Consider the following 25,622-nt stretch of genomic DNA (forward strand, 5'->3'; position numbering starts at 1 on the left):
CCCTTCCCTCCCCTTCCCTCCCCTCCCCTTTCCTTTCCTTTCCTTTCCTTCCCTTTCCTTTCCAACTACACGTTGCACCAGTCCTGTTTCGTTGCTGTTCCAAACCAGAAAGTTTGGAAAGAATCTTCTCCACTTGGCAATGAACTCCAGGAGAGAAAAGGAATAATGTTTCTACCACTGAAGATTCCATGATCTTCTCTGGACACTCGGGTGACCCAACTCAACCAAGTGTGAAGGAGATTAAAGAAACTGACTTGCTCTGAGAGGGGAAAAAGGGAACGTTGAATAAATTTGGGGCTGGGGAAAACTTGATCTGAAATACGTTTCGAATGGGAGGAGGTCTCCCCCATTTATGGGCACAGCAGATGGTGCCCCCTTCTTAGAAATGCACCAAACCTAACCTTGTGCCCCCACTTCTGAAACTCTCCTCTGTGCAACCGACTGAGCAATTTCACCAGCAAAACACTTCATGCAGATCTCAAGAAAGGAAAGAGAATTAGATGGTATAAAGAGCTTGAGACATCTGTGGTATTATTCTGAGGAAGTAAGTATAGAAAGACAAGGGATGCTTTTTACAATCAAAATACAATTACAGCAGGACAGTTTCAACAGAGACACCTTTCGCTGCCCTTGTGCGGCAGAGCAAACAGGGTGTCCAAGGCAATCTGATAGAAATTGAGGTCCCGCATTATGGCCAAAAACCTAAATAAAGGCATCTTCTTAAGACTTCCCTCAATGCAAAGGTCTCTTCCACAAACTGACCAATCTACTTGACCAGATTGGCTGGACTTTTAAGAGGGCGGCTGATTAAATCAAGGAGAGCCAATCAGGTGGGCCTATATTTGCATGGACCTTTCTCCCAGTTCTAGGAGGGCTTAAGTAAGAAGGTAGAAGGATCCCAAGTAGACGTTCTTTGGTTTTTGGAAAGGGAGATTTTTTTGAAGGAAAGCACCATGGCCTGGGCAATGCTTTCCCTTTCACTTCTGACTTATTTCTCATGTAAGTATGTGGAGGACCTCTTCTTAAATTGTCCAATAAAAACATAATATAAAATCCAATAACATCCATCCAAATGATGGTTCTGGGAATTTTGGAAGCCCAGATAATCTAACAAGTCTTCATTGTTTCCATTTCCCCCTCACTTTCTAAAGGCATCAATTCACAGCCCACCTTGACTCAGCCTGCCTCCCAGTCTGGATCTCCAGGAGGAACAGTTAAACTCTCCTGTGCCATCAGCAGCAATCCGCACGCCATTGTTTGGTTTCAACAAAGATCTGGAGAAGCTCCTCGCTTTGTGCACTTTGATGGCTATATCTACAGAGGACCAGGGTTCACAAATCGATTCACGGGAACCCGTTCAGGCAACAACGGCTACTTAACCATCACCAACCTTCAGCCTGAAGACGAGGCTGATTATTACTGTTCCATGTGGTATAACAATGTGTTCCACAGTGATACAATCTAATGGGGAACTGCGATAAAAAGCTTCTTCACAGAGCAGAAAGTTGCTCAAAGGTTACTTTGGTCCTTCTTTGATCTAATGAAAGAACGTTGCTGGCCATCTATTCTAGGTAGAGATGGACTCAGAGAACCATCTTCTGGAAGAAATATCCAACTAATAAACACAAGGAAAAAAAATCTTCACTCTTTTGGTCACAAGAATAAAACGACCCGTGTAAACAGATGTGAATATATATATATATATATATGATAAGTGAATATATATATATGATAAGTATTTGTCAAGGCTTTTTGAAAGCACCTTGCTAATTAACTCTTTCATTCCTGTTTTGGCCTATCTTCAAGGCTTATCCACAGGATATAGTCAACTATGACAGCTCATTATTTGTGCAAATTATTCAAGTTGCTAATAAAGAATTTTGGGAGGCTGAGATGGCCATTTGGAACTCTTTATGTTCTCATCAGTCAGTCATACCCTTTATCTGAGCCCAGGTTCGAATCTCAGATAAAGGGTATGACTGACTGATGAGAACATAAAGAGTTCGAAATGGCCATCTCAGCCTCCCAAAATTCTTTATTAGCAACTTGAATAATTTGCATATATATATATATATATATATATATATATATATATATATATATATATATATATATATATATATATCTCCACAGACATTACAGCTCTCGCTTGTTTAATAATCCAGTAAGTTCATTCCCTTTGATGTTGATGTTTTGCAGTTAAAAAAAAACAAGTGCGAGAAACAGATTTTTAAATTAAGATGTCCTAAGATGAACTTTCCTCTTGCACAGATATCAGTCTGCCCTTCCCTTCCCCACGCCTCTCTCCTCTTTCACACATCCAGAAACATCCAAGAACAATGGTTTCTTAAGGAAGTCTCCTCACGCCAATTAGTGACTTTGAATTCAATTATCCCAATTCGAAGGCAAGAGAGTTCCAACTGTGGATCATCGCCAAAGTCATGGGAAAGTTATGTGCTTTTCTCCCCTATTTTTCTCTCATTCATGATCGCGTAATCTTCTCTCAACATCGAGATGACTCAACCCAACCAAGTCTGGAGGACGTTGAAGGAACCGGCTTTGCTCTGAGTGGAAACCTTGAAGAAATTTGAGGCTAGGGTCCCTTACTCTGAAACTTATCTCGAATGAAAGAAGGGGTGCTCCAGTTATGGTTGCAGGACTTGACAGCAGGTGGTGCCACCCTCCTAGAAATGCCCCAAACCAAACCTTGTGCCAACACTCTTGAAACTCTCCTTTGTGCAACAGACTGAGCAATTTTAACAGCTGCAAAATCCCTCATGCAGAAGTCAAGAAAGGAAAAAGAATCACTTCGTGACATCTGAGGTGTTGTGTGGAGGAGGTTGAGGGACAACTCTGGAGAGTTTTTCATTTCCAGGAACTCTTGAGGGTGATTTCCATGTGGTTGCAGTCTACCGTAGATTTCTGTCGATTTGTAATAATTTCCTTTACACAGTTTCTCCTTCTTGTCTGGAATTGCACGGCAAGGTTGTGGGGCTGGAATGGGCTGGGCAGTGGGGGTGTCCCCCAGGATCTATCGTGAATCCTTGCAGGTTTTTTTTGGTTTGTATGTGACATGTTTTGTTAATAAAGGAACTGAACTTAGTCCCCTGAATTTGGCATCTAGGCAATCATCAAAACCAGACATTCTTCTGGGAGAACTTCACAGGAGACATGTTGGAGGTGGTCAAAGGCTAACCAACCCCAGTTTTTTGGGGTAATATTGTGTTGAATCCCACTTGAAATGGAATGGAGTCTTTCCATTTGCATTCCACTGTACCTGGAATTGTTAGAGATTGCCCGGTGAATGGAGAGAAGTAAACAAAAGAGGACAATGGGGCAGTTTTTAACAATCAAAACACAGTTACAGCAGAACAAGTTCAAGAAAGACACTTTCAGCTGCCTTTTTATTGCAGAGGAAATGGGGTTTCTGATAGGACTTGTCCTGTTCTAGAACCACAAATATAGGCATCTTCTTAAGCATTCCCTTTATGCAAACGTCTTCTCCGCTCATTGGTCAAAACCAATTCAGTGAAAGCCAATCAACATACTTATATTGCAATAGACCTTTCTTCAGTTCTAGAAGGTCTTAAGTAGGAAGGTAGAAGGATCTCAGGTAGACATTCTTTGGTTTTAGGAAAGGGGGACTTTTTGAAGGAAAGCAACATGGCCTGGACACTGCTTTTCCTTTCACTTCTGACTTATGTCTCCTGTAAGTATGTGGAGGACCTCTTCTTAAATTGTCCAATAAAAACATAATATAAAATCCAATAACATCCATCCAAATGATGGTTCTGGGATTTTTGGAAGCCCAGATAATCTAACAAGTCTTCCTTATTTCCTCTTTTTCCCCCACTTTGTAAAGGCGTCACTTCGCAGCCCACCTTGACTCAGCCCGTCACCCAGTCTGGGTCTCCAGGAGGAACAGTGAAACTCTCCTGTGGCATCAGCAGCAATCCAAACTACATTTACTGGCTTCAGCAGAAATCTGGAGAAGCTCCTCGCTTTGTGCACTGTGATGCTTGCAACAGGGGACCAGGGATCCCAGACCGATTCACGGGTACCCGATCAGGCAATAACGGCTACTTAACCATCACCAGCCTTCAGCCTGAAGATGAGGCCGATTATTACTGTTACATGTGGTATAGCAGTGGTGGTGTGTTCCACAGTGAGACAATCTAATGGGGAACTGCGACAAAAACCTCCTTCCTTCGCAGAGCAGGGAGTTGTTCAAAGGTTGCATTGGTCTTTCTCTGATCTAATGAAAAGGCCATCTCTTCCAGGCTGAGATTAAACCGGAGATCCACCTTGCAGAAGAAGAATCCAAACTATAACACACAAAAACAAGGGAAAAAACCCCTCTTCACTCTTTTAGTCTCAAGATTAAAGCGATGAGTGTACAATATGTTAATACATACTCACGTTATAGGTCTCACTTGTTTAGTAATCCATTGATTTCATTCCCTAGGCTGATGTTTTAAAGTTGAAAATAAAGAAGTGGGAGAAATAGATTTTTTTTTTAATGAAGAAGTTCTAAGTTGAATTTTCTTCTTGCAGATCTGAGGTAGGTTCTGCGGACCCTGCCCTTCCCTTCCCCTCGTGTCTCTCTCCTCATCCCTATATCCACCATCACCCAACAAAAATGGTCCAAATCAAGTAAAAGACCACATGAACTGAGGCCAAAGGTTGGAGGTAATACATCTTTGGACTCTATTACCCACAGCTATTCGCTTCTGATGGAACATCTCAAGATGTTCCCCATACGACTATGCCCCAAAAGGTTATTGGCTTCTCCTTACATTTTCTTGTTTCAGTATTTGCTTATGGAAGCATGAGAGGATCTACCATTCTGCCAATGAGCAATTATGCTAATGATGCTATTACACAATAGTCTTGGAAACAGAGGGAATTGGTGATGTTGAATGGAACAAAGCAGATCCAGTCTTCTGGGTAACATTGGGGGGAATCAGATTGGAAATGGAAGGACACAAAGAGAAGAGAACCTTCTCATTTGGGTTCCAGAACTTCAAGTGTTTGCCATGGATGTAGAGAAGCCATGTGACGTAGAGAAGCAATTTAAAGGAGATGATGTGACCCTTCTTAGAATGGAAAGACAATTACAGCAGAACAACTTCAACAAAGACACATTAGCGGCCCTATTTTTTGCAAGGGAAGTTTTGTGTCAATCTGATAGAATTTGTCCTGAGTCTGAGCCTTCATCATACATGGGAGTTTGAAGACCTTCACGAAGCCAAGAAAAGAACATTATTTGGTTGCCACGAAAATGAAAGAATCTTGGGTTGCCTGGATATTGTTAGAGATTGCCAGGTGATGGAGAGGTGTAAAAAATATATATATGAAGAGAATGGGACACTTTTTACAATGAACACACAATCACAGCAGGACCAGTTCAGGGAAAAACATTTTTAGCTGCCTTTTTATTGCAGGCAAAATGGACTGTCCATGGACTTGTTCTGTTCAGGTCCCACATTGTGACAGAAAACCTAAATAAAGGCATATTCTTAAGCATTCCGCTGATGCAAATGTAGTCTCCACTCATTGGTCAAAATCAATTCAATGAAAGGCAGTCAATGTACTTATATTTGCATGGACCTTTCTCCCAGTTCTAGGAGGGCTTAAGTAAGAAGGTAGAAGGATCCCGAGTAGACGTTCTTTGGTTTTTGGAAAGGGAGATTTTTTTGAAGGAAAGCACCATGGCCTGGGCAATGCTTTCCCTTTCACTTCTGACTTATTTCTCATGTAAGTAGCAGAGGACCTCTTCTTAAACAGTCCAATAAAAACTCTCAAGGTTTGCACAATATAAAATCCAATATGGTTCATCCAAATGATGGTTCTGGGGTTTTTGGAAGCCCAGATAATCTAACAAGTCTTCATTATTTGCTGTTGTTTCCTCCACTTTGTAAAGGCGTCACTTCGCAGGCCACCTTGACTCAGCCTGCCTCCCAGTCTGGATCTCCAGGAGGTACGATGAAACTCTCCTGTGGCATCAGCAGCAATCCAAACACCATTTTCTGGCTTCAGCAGAAATCTGGAGAAGCTCCTCGCTTTGTGCACTGTGATGGCTGCAGCAGGGGACCAGGGATCCCAGACCGATTCACGGGAACCCGATCAGGCAACAACGGCTACTTAACCATCACCAGCCTTCAGCCTGAAGACGAGGCTGATTATTACTGTTACATGTGGTATAGCAGCGGTGGTGTGTTCCACAGTGAGACAATCTAATGGGGAACTAAGACAAAAAGCTCCTGCCTTCACAGAGAAGAAACTTTGAACCCTTGGAGAGCTCAGTCTGAACTGTGTCTGATGCAAACGGAATGAAGCAGTTGGAAGGAATCGATGATCTTTTATCAGACGAGAACCAAGATTCAGTTGGACCCACATTTTTTCCTCTGTCGTTTACACACACACACACACACACACACACACACACCTGACCTATATGCATTCTGGCTGGAGGTCTGATTTTATTTCTTTAAAAAAAATATTTTGTTTATCAAATTAGCTGAAACGAAGCCAAAAATCCTTTGTGTTATTTGTACCTCAAGTGACAATTCAGGTTTGATCTGTTCGAGGATCCGTTAGCTTGTTTCTTCTGACTGTCCAGGACATTCTCAAAGTTCAAAATCATCAATAATCTTCCTGTCCATCTTCTCTATTGTCCAATCTTCATATTCGTTGTTACTGCTTATTTTTTTTTACTTTCAAAAATGTCCTACGTTTTGCTTGCTGTCTAGCTTAGGGATACTTTTCACCCAATCTCAAGTCAAACGGATTTGAAGTACTGAATGTTTGCCCAGCCCTAATAAAGAAAAAACATTTGTAACCATAATTAATGTAGACACCAGAGGGCACACCCCTCAAACTAATGAGATGCAGAGTACTATTGCAACCCTGGGTCTTAAATAAGAAATTCTGGTCAAGCATATCTGTCCAACAGTCTGTGAAGTTCTAACACCTGCATCCTTTGGAAGTCTTCAACAGAGAGGAAACAAAAACTATGAATAAATATAATGTATATAATGAATGCCAGAATTATACATTAGTTCTTAGGATCATCTTCTTCTTCTTCTTCTTCTTCTTCTTCTTCTTCTTCTTCTTCTTCTTCTTCTTCTTCTTCTTCTTCTTCTTCTTCTTCTTCTTCTTCTCTTCCTTCCTTCCTTCTTCCTTCCTCCTCCTCCTCCTCCCCTCCTCCTCTTCCTCCTCCTCCTTGCCCCCCTTCCCCTTGCCAAATTTCCAAAGATATGAATTTTGTAAGAAAAGCCATTGGTTCTCAGTTGGGAGCACAAAGGGATAGGGCCCTTTCTGCATATACTACCTGTACTTAGAGCACCCCAAAGTTATGAATGAACTCCCATCTGGATGACACCTTGAGACAAGCTTTGGGATTGCCTTGTAGCAACATCTGCTCAGCTGTAAGCTCCTCCTCTCAAATCCTGACAAAGAATTGGGACCCTCCCTTGATTTTGTAGCTTCTGCAAGAATGGAGGAGTGAAGGGGAGGTGGTGCTTTCTAAGGAGCTCGTAATTTGAATACGAGCTTGGATCAGACGTTCCACAAGGTTTAAAAGGGAAAGAGAAGGTCTGAACCAGAGGAGATCCTGAGCTTTAGGAAACTGTGTTGTTGTTTTTTTCTGGATGCCCATAATGATCTGGCTATCACTCTTCTTCATGGCCTTCAACGTTTGCTCAGGTACTGCAAAAGAAGATCTCTTTCTCCTCCAACGGAACCTTGCTTGGTTCTCAATCCCATCTTTCTCTCTGCAGGTTCTCCCTTGGTGAACCAGCCCCAGTCAACCTCCGTGCCTCTGGGACAAAATATCCAGATCACTTGCATGGGGAATAACATGCACGCCAATCATCAGCAATGGTTTCAACAGCAACCAGGCAAGACACCCAAGCTCATTATTTACAGTGGAGCTACCAGGCCAACAGGAATCTCAGAACGATATTCGGGCTCCGTAACGGGGAACACAGCTGTGTTAAGCATTGCCAAGGCCCAGGCTGAGGATGAGGCAGTTTACTTTTGCCTCTTATGGTGGGATAGCACGTACCACTGGCCACAGTGAAACAGGCAGAGGAGGAAGTGAGACAAAAAGCTCTTAGAGTGAAAAGGAGGGACCACCCATTTACTAACGTAGTGCACAGTTAGAATGCAGGACCACAAAGAAGAGATGGGTACCAAATTGGGTATAATTGATTACGTGCCATCAAATTGAAGTTAATGACCACCTAGACAGATAGTTTCCAACATTATGTATCTTCAAGATGGTTCTTCAGCTCTTCCAATGCTTTGACCCATTGCCACTGTAAGAGTTGATGTTGGTTATCCTCCTCTCCTCTTTTCTTCTACCTTTCCCAGCATTGTTGACATCTCCAGAGAGTTAGGTCATTGCGTAATGTTGATTTGGGGACAATTGATGTCCAGCACACACAAAAAATCAGTGTGAAAACAGGATTCTTAGAGAAAAACTTTGTTATTTTTCAGGAGAGCTGCTGCATTTTAGTGGTTGATGTGTGCTGCTTTTTAGCATAATTGCTTCCTGAGAACTAAGTGGGCATTGTGCAAACATACAACCTAGAATGATTGTACAGAGAGAGTCATAGAATTATAGGGCTAGAAGGGACCCTGGGGGCCTTCTAGTCCAATTCCCTGCCCAAGGCAGGAGTCCTTATACCTTATATCATTCTGGATCAATGGCTGTCCAGTCTCTTCTTGAAAACCTCCAGTGATGGAGTATCCACAACTCTGGAGGCAAGCTATTCCATTGATTAATTCTTCTCACTGTCAAAAAAGTCCTCCTTAGTTAGACTCGTATACCGCTTCATAGTACTTTGCTAAGCAGTTTACAGAGTCACCACATTGCTCCCAACAATCTGGGTCCTCATTTTACCGACCTCGGAAGGATGGAAGGCTGAGTCAAACTTGAGCCGGTCAAGATCGAACTCCTGGCAGTGAGCAGAGTCAGCCTAAAGTGCCCTCTTCTGCTATTACCTCTTCTACTTCAAAGCGAATGCTTTGCATCTGTGGGTTGGCCACAAAACGTGTGACCTTTAAAAGGGAAGGCCCAAGAGTTGCAGGAGATGGATTTATTTTTTTTTGCCCTCAGAGGGAAAGTGCATCAGAGTTCGCATCATGTTCTGGGCTGCCTTCCTTCTCTCGTTGCTCGTGAACTCCTCAGGTGCTGTGCAAGAAGAGACGTTGTTGGTTAGATGTTTCGTCAAGTGAAAATGCTCTTTTACCCAAGACATTTTTTAAAAAATTTCTTTGTTTGTTTCTTTGCATAGGATCCTTTGCTCAGTATGTCCTGACCCAGCCGTCATCCATGTCTGTCTCCCTGGGACAGAATGGAAGGATCACTTGTTCAGGAAATGGCATTGTAAGCAAATTGGTTCACTGGTATCAGCAGAAACCTGGGAATCCTCCAGTTCTGATTATATATGATGATAACAGCAGGCCTACAGGGATCTCAGATCGATTCTCTGGCACCAACTCCGGCAACACAGCCACCCTTAGCATCTCCAGGGCCCAAGCTCAGGACGAGGCCGTATACTACTGCCAGGTGTGGGACAGTGGTCAGTGCACAGTGATACAAACCAAGGGGGAAGTGGAACAAAAACCTGTGTCAACGCTGCTAACTTGCTTTGACAACATAGAGATATGCAGCCTTTTTCTTTCCTATGCTTTATTCTTAGAATTACATGATACTTGGGGGAGGAGGAGGAATGTGACAGGAGCTAGTTAGACACAACATTTCAGGGGCTATTGAAATAAGAGATGATAAGAAATGGCAGGTTGGAGAAGGGAGGGAAAAGCTTGCATTTCAGACTAATTGGAGAACGTGATTTAGGACTGTTAATCAGAGGAGGGAATTGTGCCTTGATACTCTGTGTTTAGGGGAGGGGAATTCAGATTTTGGCTTCCACCATGTACGTGACGATGCCACGCAACCTGAATAAAGATTCTTTAAGGTAAACAAGGTCTCAAAGTTCTTTGCAGAGTTTCATCTGTCGTAACCAGGACAATCTGCTTCTGAGGCATTCAAACTTCTGGGCTGGCTTGGAGAAGCTCAACCATCTCCCAAAAGGAAGATCTCCCTGTTCCAAGGGCTTCAAGAGACAAAGAATGCCAAGCCAAGAATCTCTCTGGCGCAAAGGCTACCTTCTGACTCCTGACCTCCCTAACCCTCCAAGGCATGATCTTCCTGTGATTCTCCCCTCCCTTGACACTTTTACGGACCCAACATTTCTTGACATGGAAATCATCTTGAGGAATTGCAGGAGAACTTTCCTACATTTGAACTGTTGCTTCACGGCAATGATGTACCTTATGCAGGAAAGTATACTTTTCCATGCATCCTGCTTCCGCTTTGGATCCATCTGATTGCTCTAGATTAAGTTCTAGATGTCTGTCCCTTCACTCTGTCTGGACACGTCAATCATCTGGAGGAATGCAGGAGAACTTCCCCCCTTTTTGAGTGGTTGCCTAATGGCAACTAAGCACCTTATGCAGGAAAATATTCCTTTCCATGCATCCTGCTTCCACTTGGGATCCACCTGATTGCTCTAGAAGTTCTAGATGTCTCTAACACGTTTTGGATGCTGGAGCAGAGCCATCAGGCAGGGCATCACCATCACTTCCTCCTGCCCAGTTTTGCTTCTTCTTGCTCTGCTCGGCCACCCACCTGTTGCGACTGAAGAGAACAACCGAAATTGTTTTTCTGGATGCATCACTACATATCTGCATGGGGGGTCTCCAATCTCCCATTGGGAAAGACCCAGAAAGACATTTCCTTATATGCTATTTCATTCAGCGCCTTGCCTGAATAATTCAGTCTCTGATTTTTACACAAAACATTTCAGTAGGCAGTGTTGCAAACTGATGGCTGCATTCAGACAACATGCTACAGAAAATGTCCAAGGTTACATGGGCTGCGAGAATGCAGTTGCTAAAATATGCACATTGTCTATCTCAAAACTTTGCAGGATTTTTTTTTCTTTGCCTGGGGGATAGCAACAATTGAATTTATACAGGTATAAATGGTGACAACCCCCACCACACACACACACACACACACACACACACACACACACACACTCCAAATCACTGGGGATATATTCCTGGTGGGATAAGAACTTAGAAAACTTTACCACTGCTTTAAGAAAGTGTGCGTCTGAATTTCGCAAATCAGTTGTTCAAAAGATTGGGAGAAAGGCTGTTTGTAGATTTCAACAGAACTTGAGAAAGATCCTCTCCTATCCATCATATACAAGAACAGAAGGAGGTCCACAGGGACCAAGAGCTGTGGTGGCACAGTGGTTAGAATGCAGTATTGCAGGCTAATTCTCCCGACTGCCAGCAGTTCGATTCTCACCGCCTCAAGGTTGACTCAGCCTTCCATCCTTCTGAGATCAGTAAAATGAGGACCCGGATTGTTGGGGGCAAGAAGATGACTCTGTAAACCACTTAGGGAAGCACTATGAAGCAGTATATAAGTCTAAATGATACTGCTATTACTATTGTTATCTTATACCAAACCAGCTGCTGCAACATGGCCAACCTAAATATCTCCAAGGGACCAAGAATGATGAATGAAACAAGACATACAAATAAGAGCAGGAAACCATTTCTTTACTTTGAGTGTAATTCTTCTTATCCAAAGCCAGCTAATGAGATGCAAGCTGATTTTGCATAAAGGGCTGGGCCCAGATTCCCGTGGGTTTATAAGAACCACGTCAATCTCCCACTCTGAGTTTCTCAGAAAGCTCACTTCTCCATCATGGTGTGGTCTCTGCTCTTCACCTTCTTCTTCCTATGGTGTACAGGTAATTTCGGAACAATTCTCACTTGTGAATTTACCACTGCCAGCAGTTATGGTTCGGAAAGCATCAAGTTCAAGTTGTAGCCAGGGTTTGATGCTAATATGAAAGCCACCCGCTTCCATGCCTCCCAACCCATCGAAAGTCAGTGATGTCTGGATTTCAATCAGAGCAGCTCTTCAAAAGATACACCAAGAGTGGATCTGTTGGATGTCCACCTTCATTCTCTCCCTTTTTTCCTTTCAGGAGCCAACTCACAGTATACCTTGACTCAGCCTGAGGCACAATCCTTTCCCCTGAGACAACCGGCCAAGATCTCATGTGTCATGAGCCGAGATAGCCAGGTGGGCAGCTATAACATACATTGGTACCAACAGAAGGCTGGAGAGAGCCCCAAATACCTTCTCTATGATGCCAACAGCAATGGCCAGTTCACAGGGTCCAAGGACACCTCTGCCAATGCAGCCTATTTAACCATTACAAACATCCAGGCTGACGATGAGGCTAATTACTACTGTGGTAGTTATTATGGCAGTGGCAGCAGCTGGAGGTATCCACGGTGACACACTCACTTGCAGAAGTGAGACAAAAACCTCCCGTTGTGCTTGCTTGAGAACACTTCCTTCTTCCCCCAAACGAACCATCAACCTGGCCTGGGAAACACACAATTAATTAGTCCTTACTATTACTATTGTGGTAGTTATTATGGAAGTGGCAGCACCTGGAGGTATCCACAGTGACACACGCACTTGCAGAAGTGAGGGGAAAAAACTCTCGTTGTGCTTACTTGCACAACGAACCATCAGCCCAGCCTGGGAAACACTTACACAGTTAATGCTTAAGAACAGACTGAATTCTCTGCCAATCAGCCTAAAGATCTGGTCTTGCTTCACTTTTGGATGAAATGAGATCAATTGGCAATCTACAACGGTTACAATAAAAATATGGCCTTCGGTAACTTTTGACTGCGTTGTTTTTCCCTTTTGATCACACTTTGGAAACTGATATTTCTCGTCAATTAGTCCTTAAGAACAGACTCAGTTCTTCTCTCAGCCTTGCTAAGCACAAAGATCTTCTCCTGCGTCACTTTCGAGTAAAACAGAAAAAAACAAACAGGAATCAATTCACCGTCTTCACCACGGTTGCAATAAAAACATTGCATTCGGTAACTTTTTACTGTGTCTTTCCCTTTGGGTTAAAATTTCAGAATATCACACCTATTTCTCACAGGAAGGAAAAACATAAGGTGGCTGGCCTGGTATTCATTTTGTTCCCTTATGATTCAGATCTCTGGCCTGGTATATCTAGGCTGTGAGAAGGGTTAGGGTGGAAAAGTAGCGAGGCAAAGACTGCGCGATTCAATGCATGCCGGACTTGTAGAAGTAACGGAGATGCACCAATGGGGATTTCAAAGAAAGAAGAATATTCCACTCACCCTGATTATTAACCAGAGAAAATTGATTCCAGCTCTTCTTTCATGTCTATATGATTTCAATTTTGTTGGCCGAAACAAATAGTTCATTTCCCCAAAAAAATATCAGAAGTGCAAGGAGCAGATTGGATGTTTTCTCCCTTCGGGAGCAATGCTCTAAAGCTCAACAATTGATGGGAAACGATTCCTGTTAGAATGAAATCAAGTTTAAAAGTTGGGTTTCCACTGCCACCTCTTCCTTCCTAGTCTATGACCCTAACCACCACATAACACTTTGTTTTAAACTGTGAGAAGGGGTTGCGCAGGTACGTTTCTGTAATGTAGTGGGTTCGACGCAAGGAAGAGACGCCAGCCGGAGTACGTGTTCAGCTCTTTATTGTGGGGGGGGGAAACGTACTGGAGAACAAGGGTAACCTGGCCTCCTTATATACCTAGCCAGGCAGGCGGCCAGCCAATGGGGTTGGCCCTAGGTTTCCCGCCAAAACTAGGTTTCCCGCCAAAACCGTCCAGGCCACTCCCCTGGTGGCTGTTGCTATGCAGATGCCTGCCTCAGGATACATAACAGTTTCCCTGAACCTTTAAAAACTGTCCCCTTACTGTTTTTTAAAATCATATCAGAAAAGGCAATGCAATCTGTCTCAGCAGAGATTTGACCATGTGGGGTAGCTCTCTCTCTGCATCATTAAAATATTTTCACCTCCCCGTTGCTTCTTCCTGCTCTGCTTGACCACCCCTCTGTTGCAAAAGAATAGAACACCTGGACTTCTATGTCTGCTTGTATCTGTACATGCCTGCAAGCTGATCACAGTGCCTGATTATCGGGGGGGGGGGGGGTAGGGGGGAAATCCAATCTCCCTGGGGACCACCCCATTGGGAAAGACCCCACTAAGGCCGCACCCAGAAAGACCCTTTCTTATGCTCTGTTCCATTCAACTCCTCGTCTGAATAATTCATTGGCGGTCTTTACACAAAACATTTCACTAAACTCTGTTCGGAACCTAATGGCCGCATGCAGACAACTTGCTAAGGAAAAGCACCCAAGCTTCAACGGTACTTAGGAACGTGCAACAGCAGTTGCGAATATGCAAGTTATCCTTTGCAAAACCTCCGATGCAAAAAGCAGCAACTTAAGTGGATTTCTTAATTTCACTTCCGCCAGATGCACCCCTTCGCTTTAAGCTGAAGGAACTGGAGGAGGTGATGGCCGACGAAGCTGCCCGGGGGCATGGTGCAAACAGTACAGCCCGCCAAATCGACCAGGATCGAAGAAACGGTCCACCTTGAAGATGCCAAACGCACCGGAGAATCTTCCGAGGAAGAAGAGCCGGAAATCAACGGACTCCAAAAGCAATCCTGCCAAGACTGAGTGGCTATGCATACCGGCATCTCGGACTAACCAGCCTATTCCATCTTTAATGATGGGGGGGGGGGTGAGGTGTTGGAACCAGCTGCCTGTAGAGCTTAGAACTGCCCCTGACCTCCGCTCATTCCGCCGGGACCTGAAGACCTGGCTCTTTGAGCTTTCTGGCCTGGACTGAGGGTATTAATTGGGGTTTTAATTGGTTTTAATTAGGATTTTTATATTCAAGGTTTTTTGTTTTTTTAATTTGGATTTCTATACCACCCTTCTCCCTAGGGACTCAGGGCGGTTCACAGGGCATATATAAATAGCTATACAAAAATTAAAAGAGAATTAAACCATGCCCAATTAAAATACAGCAATAGTAAAATAATAAAACCCATTAAAAAACCCATATTCCCCTTCAGGCCAGACCAGCTAACTCAAACAAGTGGGTCTTCAACCCGCGACGGAAGGATCGGAGGTCCGATGCCATCTGGAGCTCAACCGGCAGTTGGTTCCATAGTGCCGGGGCACCCACAGAGAAGGCCCTCCCCCTGGGGGCCACCAGTCGACATTCCCTGACCGGAGGCACCCTGAGGAGGCCTTCTCTGTGGGCGCGCACAGGGCGGAGGGGAGTTGACGCCGGCAGCAGGTGGTCCTCGAGGTATCCCGGACCCATGCCATGTAAGGACTTAAAGATCATAACCAAGACCTTGAACCTCACCCGGAAGACAACTGGTTTAATATCATCATTTTAATTGTTTTAATTTTTGTAATTGTGGTATTGTTTCTTTTAAAGAACCTTGTGAACCGCCCTGAGTCCTACGGGAGAAGGGCGGTATATAAGTCTAATAAACTAAACTAAACCCAATGCGCAAGACCGCAACAGCCACCAGCGCGAGGACAGTTACAAGGCAGTTCTCTTACCGAGATGTAAGGGGTGTGGCAGCAATCATTTTTGCGCCAATTACAGATTTTGTTCAGCCACGTGTAGAGCTTGCGGAAGTATCTGGTTTCACAATCATGTCTGATGGCAGAGACATGAATAAGCTCTCCTGGACGGACACCAGCTTTTGGCTTTCTGAAATCTTCAACCTTAAGGAAATAAAACTCTATTTCCTTAAGAGCAATCCAGAAGAATCAGCCCTGGCTCCTGAAGCCCGAAGTCTAAAACCAGAATACTGAAATGATGAACACTGTTTATTCCCCACTCTCCACCCGAGTCTGATTGAGCTGATACACGCATCTGGGTATATGACTGTACAATGGCTGATCCTGAAAAAGTTAAGCATGCTCAGAGCTGGGTCAAAGCTTGGATGGGACACTCCCAAGGACTCCCCTTTCTGAAGCAGAGCATCACAGCGTCTCCAAGACAGCTTCAGGCAAGGGATTTGAGAAGCATCAGCTGTCTGAAAGTCCGACTCTGATGGAAGGTATGCTCCAATGAGAAGTCAGGAAAGGAGGAGGAGGAGCTAAGCATGCAAATAGTTTCTGAACCAAGCAGACCTGATCATGGGAGCCCCCCGATAAAGTCCACTTGTTTTAACACAGGGGCTCAATCTCCAGAAGCTTGAGAACTTCTCAACATGTTCACAGCATCTCTCGTTGTCCTTCTGGGGATCTGGTGCACAGGTGAGTGAAGGGCCACCCCAAACACGACCCCTATTCATGTTATCAACCCAAGATCACAAACCTAGAGCTTCATTCTCTTCCCAGGATCCAGTTCTCAGCCTACAGTGATTCAGGAATCTTCCATGTCATCTTCCCAAGGAGAGACGGTCAAGCTCTCTTGTTCCCTGAGTGGTGGACAAGTAACATCTTACCACCAACGTTGGTTTCAGCAAAAAGAAGGAGGTCCACCCAGATTCCTTTATTATTACTACAGCAGTGCAAGCGCAGGCTCTGGAGACCTCAGCCGCTTCTCTGCCTCCAAGGAAAGCAACCAAAATAAATGGTATTTGACCATCAGGGATGTCCAGCCAGGGGATGAGGCTGCTTATTACTGTAGTGTGTGGTATGGTGCTAGTAATGTGTTCCACGGTGATACAAACCCATGAGGAACTAAGACAAAAACCTCCCAATGCAAGGAGGAGTAGCAGCGTTCAAGACTCCTCTTAGCGATCTCACTTCCTCAAGCAACGTCCCTTTTCTCTCGAGTTGAGACAGAAGATCCATTGAAGCTGGTCTGTTCTTTATGAGTAGCATATAGAGGCTCCCCTTGATGTCATGCTTGTTTGAAACAATTTCTCTTTGAACCTTCCGCGTCCTTCTTGGATCTTTCCATTAACAAAGATTTCTTAGTGGAAAGCTTTCTCTCCCTCAATCCAAACACCACGGAAATGAGATTCTCCCCAAATAAGGTGCCCAGCATGGATGTCCCTCCCTTGAGGTGGGAGCTGAACCCATAGCAGGCCCGTCACTCCTCTTCTTCCAAGCTGTCTAGATCCCAGGGTGGGAACCAGAGCAGTGAATGGAGTTTCATAGAGTCCGAATGCTGCAAGAAGAAACATCAATGAAGTTCTAAGTAAAAAATCTTCTTTTACAAAAAAAAGCACTGGATACAAACCTATGAGGAACTGAGAGAACCCCCCCCCCAAAAAAAAAACACGGCAAGAGAGAACAGCAGTTTCCAAGAGTCCTTGTAGTGATCTCAGCTCTTCAAGCAACGTCCCTTTTCCTTCGGGCTCAGAGAAAAGCTTCAATACAGCTGGCCTGTTCTTTATGAGTAGCGGGCGGAGGCTGGAGGAGCTCATTGTCTAGATTCCACCTTCTTTTATAGGGTTCTTGAAACCATTTCAGGTTTAATCTTGACATAAGATGACTGCAATCCGGAAGGACCGTCACTGTCTCCTGAAGCCCAAGTTTTGTTTTGTTTTTTTAATCCCATTTATATTCCGCCCTTCTCCGAAGACTCAGGACGGCTTACAATCTAAGAAGCACAAATCAATGTGCTTAGCAATAGCCTTCATTCTACATATATGCCTGCTTATTAGGGCTTCCCCCCCCCAAGTGGCATTTTTACAAAGTCAGCTTATTGCCCCCCCCCCAACAATCTAGGTCCTCATTTTACCTACCTCGGAAGGATGGAAGGCTGAGTCAACCTTGAGCCTGGTGGGACGCGAACCTGCACTCATTGCAGGCAGCTGGTGTTACTTAAGGAGGCATTAGCCCACTGCTCCACCAAGGCTCTTAAAAGTTCTTAAACCAGAGCACTGAAAATATGAGCACTAGTTATTTTCCCCATGCCCCACCTGAGTCCAAATGAGACAACACACCCATCTATACACGGGATTGTACATGGCTGATCCTGAAAACGATAAGCGGGGTCAGAGCTGGTCAAAGCTTGAATGGGACACTACCCAAGGACTTTCTTCTGCGTAGCACAAGATCTCAGCATCTCTTTGATAGCTTCAGTCAAGGACATTTAGCAGCATCACCAGTTTGAAAGTCCCACTCTGATGGAAGCAATGGACCAATGAAAGGGCAGGAAAGCAGGAGGAGGAGCCAGGCATGCAAATGGATCCTCAAAGAAGGAGGGTTGATGTAAGGAACCCCCATTAAAGTTCACCTGCATTGACAGAGGGGTTCCATCTCTAGACGCCCAATAACTTCTCAACATGTTGGGAGTCTCTCTCATTGTCCTTCTGGGGATCTGGTGCACAGGTGAGTGAAGGACCACCCAACACGAGACCCCTATCTACATTATCAGCCCAAGAACACAAACCAAGACTTTTATTCTTTCCCCAGGATCCAGTTCTCAGCCTACAGTGATTCAGGAATCCTCCATGTCACCTACCCGAGGAGAGACGGTCAAGCTCTCTTGTTCCCTGAGTAGTGGACAAGTAACATCTTATGCTCAGTCCTGGTATCAGCAAAAAGAAGGAGGTCCTCCCAGATTCCTTTATTATTACTACATCAGTGCAAGCGCAGGCTCTGGAGACCTCAGCCGCTTCTCTGCCTCCAAGGAAAGCAACCAAAATAAATGGTATTTGACCATCAGGGACGTCCAGGCAGAAGATGAGGCTGATTATTACTGTGCTGTGTGGTATCACCCTAGTAATGTGCGCCACAGTGATAGAAACCCAAGAGGAACTGAGACAAGAACCTCCCAATGCAAGGAGGAGCAGCAGTCGCAGAGTCATAGGCCTTTGAGAAAACACATAAAGGAAGTTCCAAAAGATGCTTTAAACATCTTTAACACAAAACCAAGTGTTAGAAAACTCTTAAGACTTGAAACGTCATTTGAGCGCAGTCCCAAAAGACGTTCCCTTTGTGGCCCAATCCATTGGTTGAGGGAACATCTGCTTTCAATGGAACGGTCAACTGTTTAGTCTTTTGAGAAGATGATTCAGTCCAGACAGAGAAAATGGGCTGATCCTCTCCTCCCTGTGATCACCTGGGGGAGCTCTTGCACTAACAGGACCTTTGAAATTTTTTAACAATTAACCCTGGTATAAGATGACTGCACTCCAGCTCCCGTGAAGCCCAGGTTCTTAAACCAGAACACTATCTATTTTCCCACTCTGCACCAGAGTGAAATGAGCTGATGCAACCATCTGTAAACGTTATCGCAAATGGCTGATCCTGAAAAAGCTAAGCGGGGTGAGAGCTGGTCAAAGCTTGAATGGGACACTACCCAAGGACTCTCTTCTGCGTAGCCCAGGATCTCAGCCTCTCTATGATAAATTCAATCATGGAAACTTAGAACCCTTTCTTATCTGAAAGTCCCACTCTGGTGGAAGACATGGACCAATGAGAGGGCAGGGAAGCAGGAGGAGGAGCCAGGCATGCAAACGGATCCTCAAAGAAGGAGGGTTGATGTAGGGAACCCCCATTAAAGTTCACCTGTATTGACAGAGGGGTTCAATCTCTAGACGTCCAATAACTTCTCAACATGTTGGGAGTCTCTCTCATTGTCCTTCTGGGGATCTGGTGCACAGGTGAGTGAAGGACCACCCAACACGAGACCCCTATCTACATTATTAGCCCAACAACAGAAACCAAGACTTTTATTCTTTCCCCAGGATCCAGTTCTCAGCCTACAGTGATTCAGGAATCCTCCATGTCACCTTCCCGAGGAGAGACGGTCAAGCTCTCTTGTTCCCTGAGTAGTGGACAAGTAACATCTTATGCTCAGTCCTGGTATCAGCAAAAAGAAGGACGTCCACCCAGATTCCTTTATCGTTATTACAGCAGTGCAACTGCAGGCTCTGGAGACCTCAGTCGCTTCTCTGCCTCCAAGGAAAGCAACCAAAATAAATGGTATTTGACCATCAGGGACGTCCAGGCAGAAGATGAGGCTGATTATTACTGTGCTCTGTGGTATGGTGCTAGTAATGAGTTCCACAGTGGTACAAACCCATGAGGAACTGAGACGAAAACCTCCCAATGCAAGGAGGAGCAGCAGCGTTCAAGAGCCCTTTTAGTGTTCGCACTTCTTCAAGCAACATCCCTTTTCCCTCTGGTTGAGACAGAAGCTTCAATGAAGCTGGCCAGTGCTTTATGAAGAGCAGACAGAGGCTTCCCTTGAGAAGAGAAGTAGAAGAGACCTTGGTGGTCATCTTGTCCACCTCTCTGCTCAAGGAGGAAAGCCCATACCTCTTGAGATGAACAGTTGTCCAGCCCATTTCTCTGCTTAACTTGATGTCATGCTTCAATTCCTCCTTGAGGTCTGCACAGCACTTGTGGACAATTCCATCAGCTATGAGTTGTGAAGGGCTTGTCTCCGTCAACACTCCCTTCGGACAGGAAACTAAACCCATAGCAGGACCGTTATTTATCTTCTTTCAAGCTTTCTCGATCCCAGTGTGGGGATGGCTGCAGTGACTTGAGATTCAGAGAGTCATAAGGCTGCTTGGAACAAAACACAAAGGAGGTTCCTAAGAGGTGCTTTAACCATCTTTAGCACAAAACAAAATGTTGGAAGAGAAAACTGGAAGGCTTGAAAATTCATTTCAGTTTAATTCCTTCTTCATATTGAACAGACTGCCCAAAAGATGTCTACTTTGTGACCCAAAACATTGCTTCCTGCCTACACAGCAACAAGGGAACGTCTACCTTTAATGGAATATTCACGTATTTAGTCATTAAAAAAGCATGTTTTGAGAAGACGATTCAGCCCAGAAAGAGAAAATTAGCAGGTCTTCTCCTCTCTGTGGCCACCTGGAGGAGCTCTTCCACTAGCCTACAAAACTTTAATAAAGACCTCAAAATCTCTTCGGAGCTAGCTCTAAGATTACTGCAATCCAGAAGGACCATCAATGTCCCCCGAGGCCCAAAGTCTTAAACCAGAACACTGACATTAGGAGCAGCATTTATTTTTCCCACACTCCACCTGAGTCCCAATGAGCTGATACGCCCATCTATACACAGGACTGTACATGGCTAATCCTGGAATAGCTAATCAGGGTCAGAGCTGGTCAAAGCTTGAATGGGACACTACCAAGGCTTCTCTCCCGAGTAGCCCAGGATCCCAGCATCTCCATCCTAGTTCCAGGGAAGGAAATTTTGAAGCATTTCCTGTCTGACAGTTCTACTCTGTGGAAGACATGGACCAATGAGAAGTCAGGACAGCAGGAGGAGGAGCTCGGCATGCAAACAGACCCACAAACAAAGAGGGTTGATCTAAAGAGCCCCCAATAAAGTTCACTTGCGTTAACACAGCAGCTCATTCTCCAGACACCCAGAAGCCCTCAACATGTTGGCTGCATCTCTGATTGTCCTTTTGGGGATCTGGTGCACAGGTGAGCCAAGGACCACCCAATAGAAGAATCCTCCCCCAATAATGTGAGCAAGAACACAAACTTGGGGAACTAGCCTTTCGCCAGGATCCAGTTCTCAGCGTAGAGGACTCAGGAATTCCTCCGTGTCATCTTCTCTTTTCTCCCTTTTCTCCTTTCAGGAGCGAACTCACAGTATACCTTGACTCAACCTGCCACACAATCCTTTCCCCTGAGACAACTGGCCAATATCTCATGTGTCATGAGCCGAGACAGCCAGGTGGGCAGCTATTACATATCTTGGTACCAACAGAAGGCTGGAGAGAGCCCCAAATACCTTCTCTATGATGACAACCGTAACGGCCGGTTCACGGGGTCCATTGACGCCTCTGCCAATGCAGCCTATTTAACCATTACAAACCTCCAGGCTGACGATGAGGCTGATTACTATTGTGGTGGAGGTTACAGCAGTGGCAGCAACTGGTGGTATCACAGTGATACAGTCACATGCAGAAGTGAGACAAAAACTCTTGCCCGAGCTGGCTTCTGCCTTCCACCTACCATCCACCTGGCCTTGTACACTTCGATGCACAGACGGTTTAAGAATTGGCGGGGCTATAAACATAACCTTGGTGAACTGAAAGTTCGGATTTTGCAACAAATGTCAATTCATTCTTTAAAAAAAAATAAAAACAACACAAATGATTCCAATCTGCTTTGCTCATCATAATTCTACAATGACATTCATTCCAATCTGGAGGAATCCCAGTTATATTTATCTTCTGTCTATCTGTCTATTTATTCTCTTTCTCTGTCTCTGTCTCTGTCTCTCTCTCTCTCTCTCTCTCTGTGTTTGTGTGTATCTGTCTCTCACTCTCTGTCTCTCTGTCTGCCTCTGTGTGTGTGTCTCTGTGTGTCTCTCTCTCTGTCTCTATCCGTCTCTCTGCCTCTCTGTCTTGCTGTCTCTCTGTCCCTCTGTATTTCTGTCTCTCTCTCTCTCTGTCTCTTTATTTCATTTTCTCTGTCTCTCTCTGTCTCTCTCTCACACACACTCTGTCTCTGTCTCTGACTCTGACTCTGACTCTGACACTCTCTCTCTCTCTCTCTCTCTCTCTCTCTCTCTCTCTCTGTCGTATCTGTCCATGTAAATGCACACTCCAATGTGATGAACATAAAGCTCTGCCCAAACATTTACTTTGGTCAATTCTGATGGCATCTAAAGAAAAATCATTCCTTCCAGATTTGTAAGTCTCTGTATAGGAGGAGCAATAGTTTCTTGTGACAAAGAGGCTGGATGTGGTTAGATGGCTGGAGGTGTGATGAAGAGGCTTCATGTGGTTACAGGCAAATACTTGAAGACAATGGTTTGCTAACATCACTCTTAGAACCAGACAAAGGGAATGTCAACAGCATTTTGACCCAACATCCTTGTGAGAAATAGACAAAGCAACAGATAGACTGAACATAGCTGACCCTGAATAAATTGAGGAGAGGGAGATCTGCTTGCCACGGTCTTCTTCAAGGATGTTTTTTGAGATCCCAAGGAAGAGTTGAGAATAGTCAATGCCTCAAACCGCCCACCTTGCTTCCATGCCAGGGGGAGGAAACAAGATCCAAGCTGGTCCCCTCCTAGACCAATAACTAGCCAACCATCCTCTACTATCTGTCAGGAGACACCCTGATGCTAGAAAATAAGTAAGCATCACCTGCATGAAGGTTCCCCTCTATTGGGACACATGAACCAATGAGAAGTCAGGAAAGAAGGATGAGGAGGAGCAAACCATGCAAATCGGTTGACCTAGGAAGCCCCCCATAAAAGGTACTTGTATTAACGCAGGGGTTCAATCTCCAGAAGTCCAAGAATTTCTCAACATGTTGGCAGCATCTCTCATTGTCCTTCTGGGGATCTGGTGCACAGGTGAGTGAAGGATCCCCACCACAAGAACCTTCCCAAGAAATGACCCCAAGAACATAAACTTAGAACTTTACTCTTTCCTCAGGATCCAGTTCTCAGCCTACCGTGATTCAGGAATCCTCCATGTCACCTTCTCCAGGACAGTCGGCCAAACTCTCTTGTTCCCTGAGCAGTGGACAAGTAACATCTTACTACCAAACGTGGTATCAACAAAAAGAAGGAGGTCCTCCCAGATTCCTTTATCGTTATTACAGTAGTGCAAGCGCAGGCTCTGGAGACCTCAGTCGCTTCTCTGCCTCCAAGGAAAACAACCAAAATAAATGGTATTTGACCATCAGGGATGTCCAGGCAGAAGATGAGGCTGATTATTACTGTAGTGTGTGGTATGGTGCTAGTAATGTGCTCCACAGTGGTACAAACCCATGAGGAACTGAGATAAAAACCTCCCAATGCAAGGAGGAGCAGCAGCGTTCAAGAGCCCTTTTAGTGTTCGCACTTCTTCAAGCAACGTCCCTTTTCCCTCAGGTTGAGACAGAAGCTTCAATGAAGCTGGCCAGTGCTTTATGAAGAGCAGACAGAGGCTTCCCTTGAGAAGAGAAGTGGAAGCGACCTTGGTGGTCATCTTGTCCAACTCTCTGCTCAAGGAGGAAAGCCCATACCTCTTGAGATGAACGGTTGTCCAGCCCATTTCTCTGCTTGACTTGATGTCATGCTTCAATTCCTCCTTGAGGTCTGCACAGCACTTGTGGACAATTCCATCAGCTATGAGTTGTGAAGGGCTTGTCTCCGTCAACACTCCCTTCGGACAGGAAACTAAACCCATAGCAGGACCGTTATTTATCTTCTTTCAAGCTTTCTCGATCCCAGTGTGGGGATGGCTGCAGTGACTTGAGATTCAGAGAGTCATAAGGCTGCTTGGAACAAAACTCAAAGGAGGTTCCTAAGAGGTGCTTTAACCATCTTTAACACGAAACAAAATGTTGGAAGAGAAAACTGGAAGGCTTTAAAATTCATTTCAGTTTAATTCCTTCTTCATATTGAACAGACTACAAAGTAGATGTCTACTTTGTGACCCAAAACATTGCTTCCTGCCTACACAGCAACAAGGGAACGTCTACCTTTAATGGAATATTCACATATTTAGTCATTAAAAAAAGCATGTTTTGAGAAGACGATTCAGCCCAGAAAGAGAAAATTAGCAGGTCTTCTCCTCTCTGTGGCCACCTGGAGGAGCTCTTCCACTAGCCTACAAAACTTTAATAAAGACCTCAAAATCTCTTCGGAGCTAGCTCTAAGATTACTGCAATCCAGAAGGACCATCAATGTCCCCCGAGGCCCAAAGTCTTAAACCAGAACACTGACATTAGCAGCAGCATTTATCTTTTCCACACTCCACCTGAGTCCAAATGAGTTGATACGCCCATCTATACACAGGACTGTACATGGCTAATCCTGGAATAGCTAATCGGGGTCAGAGCTGGTCAAAGCTTGAATGGGACACTACCAAGGCCTCTCTCCCGAGTAGCCCAGGATCCCAGCATCTCCATCCTAGTTCCAGGGAAGGAAATTTTGAAGCATTTCCTGTCTGACAGTTCTACTCTGTGGAAGACACGGACCAATGAGAAGTCAGGACAGCAGGAGGAGGAGCTCGGCATGCAAACAGACCCACAAACAAAGAGGGTTGATCTAAAGAGCCCCCCAATAAAGTTCCCTTGCGTTAACACAGCAGCTCAGTCTCCAGACACCCAGAAGCCCTCAACATGTTGGCTGCATCTCTGATTGTCCTTTTGGGGATCTGGTGCACAGGTGAGCCAAGGACCACCCAATAGAAGAATCCTCCCCCAATAATGTGAGCAAGAACACAAACTTGGGGAACTAGCCTTTCGCCAGGATCCAGTTCTCAGCGTAGAGGACTCAGGAATTCCTCCGTGTCATCCTCTCTTTTCTCTCTCTTCTCCTTTCAGGAGCGAACTCACAGTATACCTTGACTCAACCTGCCGCACAATCCTTTCCCCTGAGACAACTGGCCAATATCTCATGTGTCATGAGCCGAGATAGCCAGGTGGGCAGCTATTACATATCTTGGTACCAACAGAAGGCTGGAGAGAGCCCCAAATACCTTCTCTATGATGACAAGAGCAACGGCCGGTTCACGGGGTCCATTGACGCCTCTGCCAATGCAGCCTATTTAACCATTACAAACCTCCAGGCTGACGATGAGGCTGATTACTATTGTGGTGGAAACTACGGCAGTGGCAGCAGCTGGAGGTATCACAGTGATACAGTCACATGCAGAAGTGAGACAAAAACTCTTGCCCGAGCTGGCTTCTGCCTTCCACCTACCGTCCACCTGGCCTTGTACACTTCGATGCCCTAACGG

The 25,622-nt window shown here is 44.9% G+C and overlaps 2 protein-coding genes across 8 annotated transcripts in view; both read left to right on the top strand.

Annotated features, from left to right (window-relative positions):
• The window catches only part of LOC310646846 (immunoglobulin lambda-1 light chain-like), a 129,012-nt gene that overhangs the window by 59,922 nt on the left and 43,468 nt on the right, over positions 1–25,622 (top strand). The window lies entirely within an intron of this gene.
• Positions 942–25,622, top strand: part of LOC310646847 (immunoglobulin lambda-1 light chain-like) — a 47,765-nt gene continuing 23,084 nt past the window's right edge. The window contains exons 1-2 of one of the 4 annotated variants that reach the window (XM_083373606.1): positions 942–999; positions 3,863–4,151. In XM_083373606.1, the coding sequence (XP_083229732.1) occupies positions 954–999; positions 3,863–4,151 (335 nt within the window). In that variant the 5' untranslated portion in view covers positions 942–953. Of the gene's footprint in view, positions 1,000–3,596; positions 3,710–3,862; positions 4,152–24,971; positions 25,049–25,206; positions 25,512–25,622 lie in introns of those variants that run through there. The other 3 variants (XM_083373605.1, XM_083373604.1, XM_083373603.1) reach the window with 3 other exon arrangements.

Source organism: Vipera ursinii (genome assembly GCF_947247035.1).
Source record: "Vipera ursinii genome assembly, chromosome: 14".
Classification (NCBI taxonomy): domain Eukaryota; kingdom Metazoa; phylum Chordata; class Lepidosauria; order Squamata; family Viperidae; genus Vipera; species Vipera ursinii.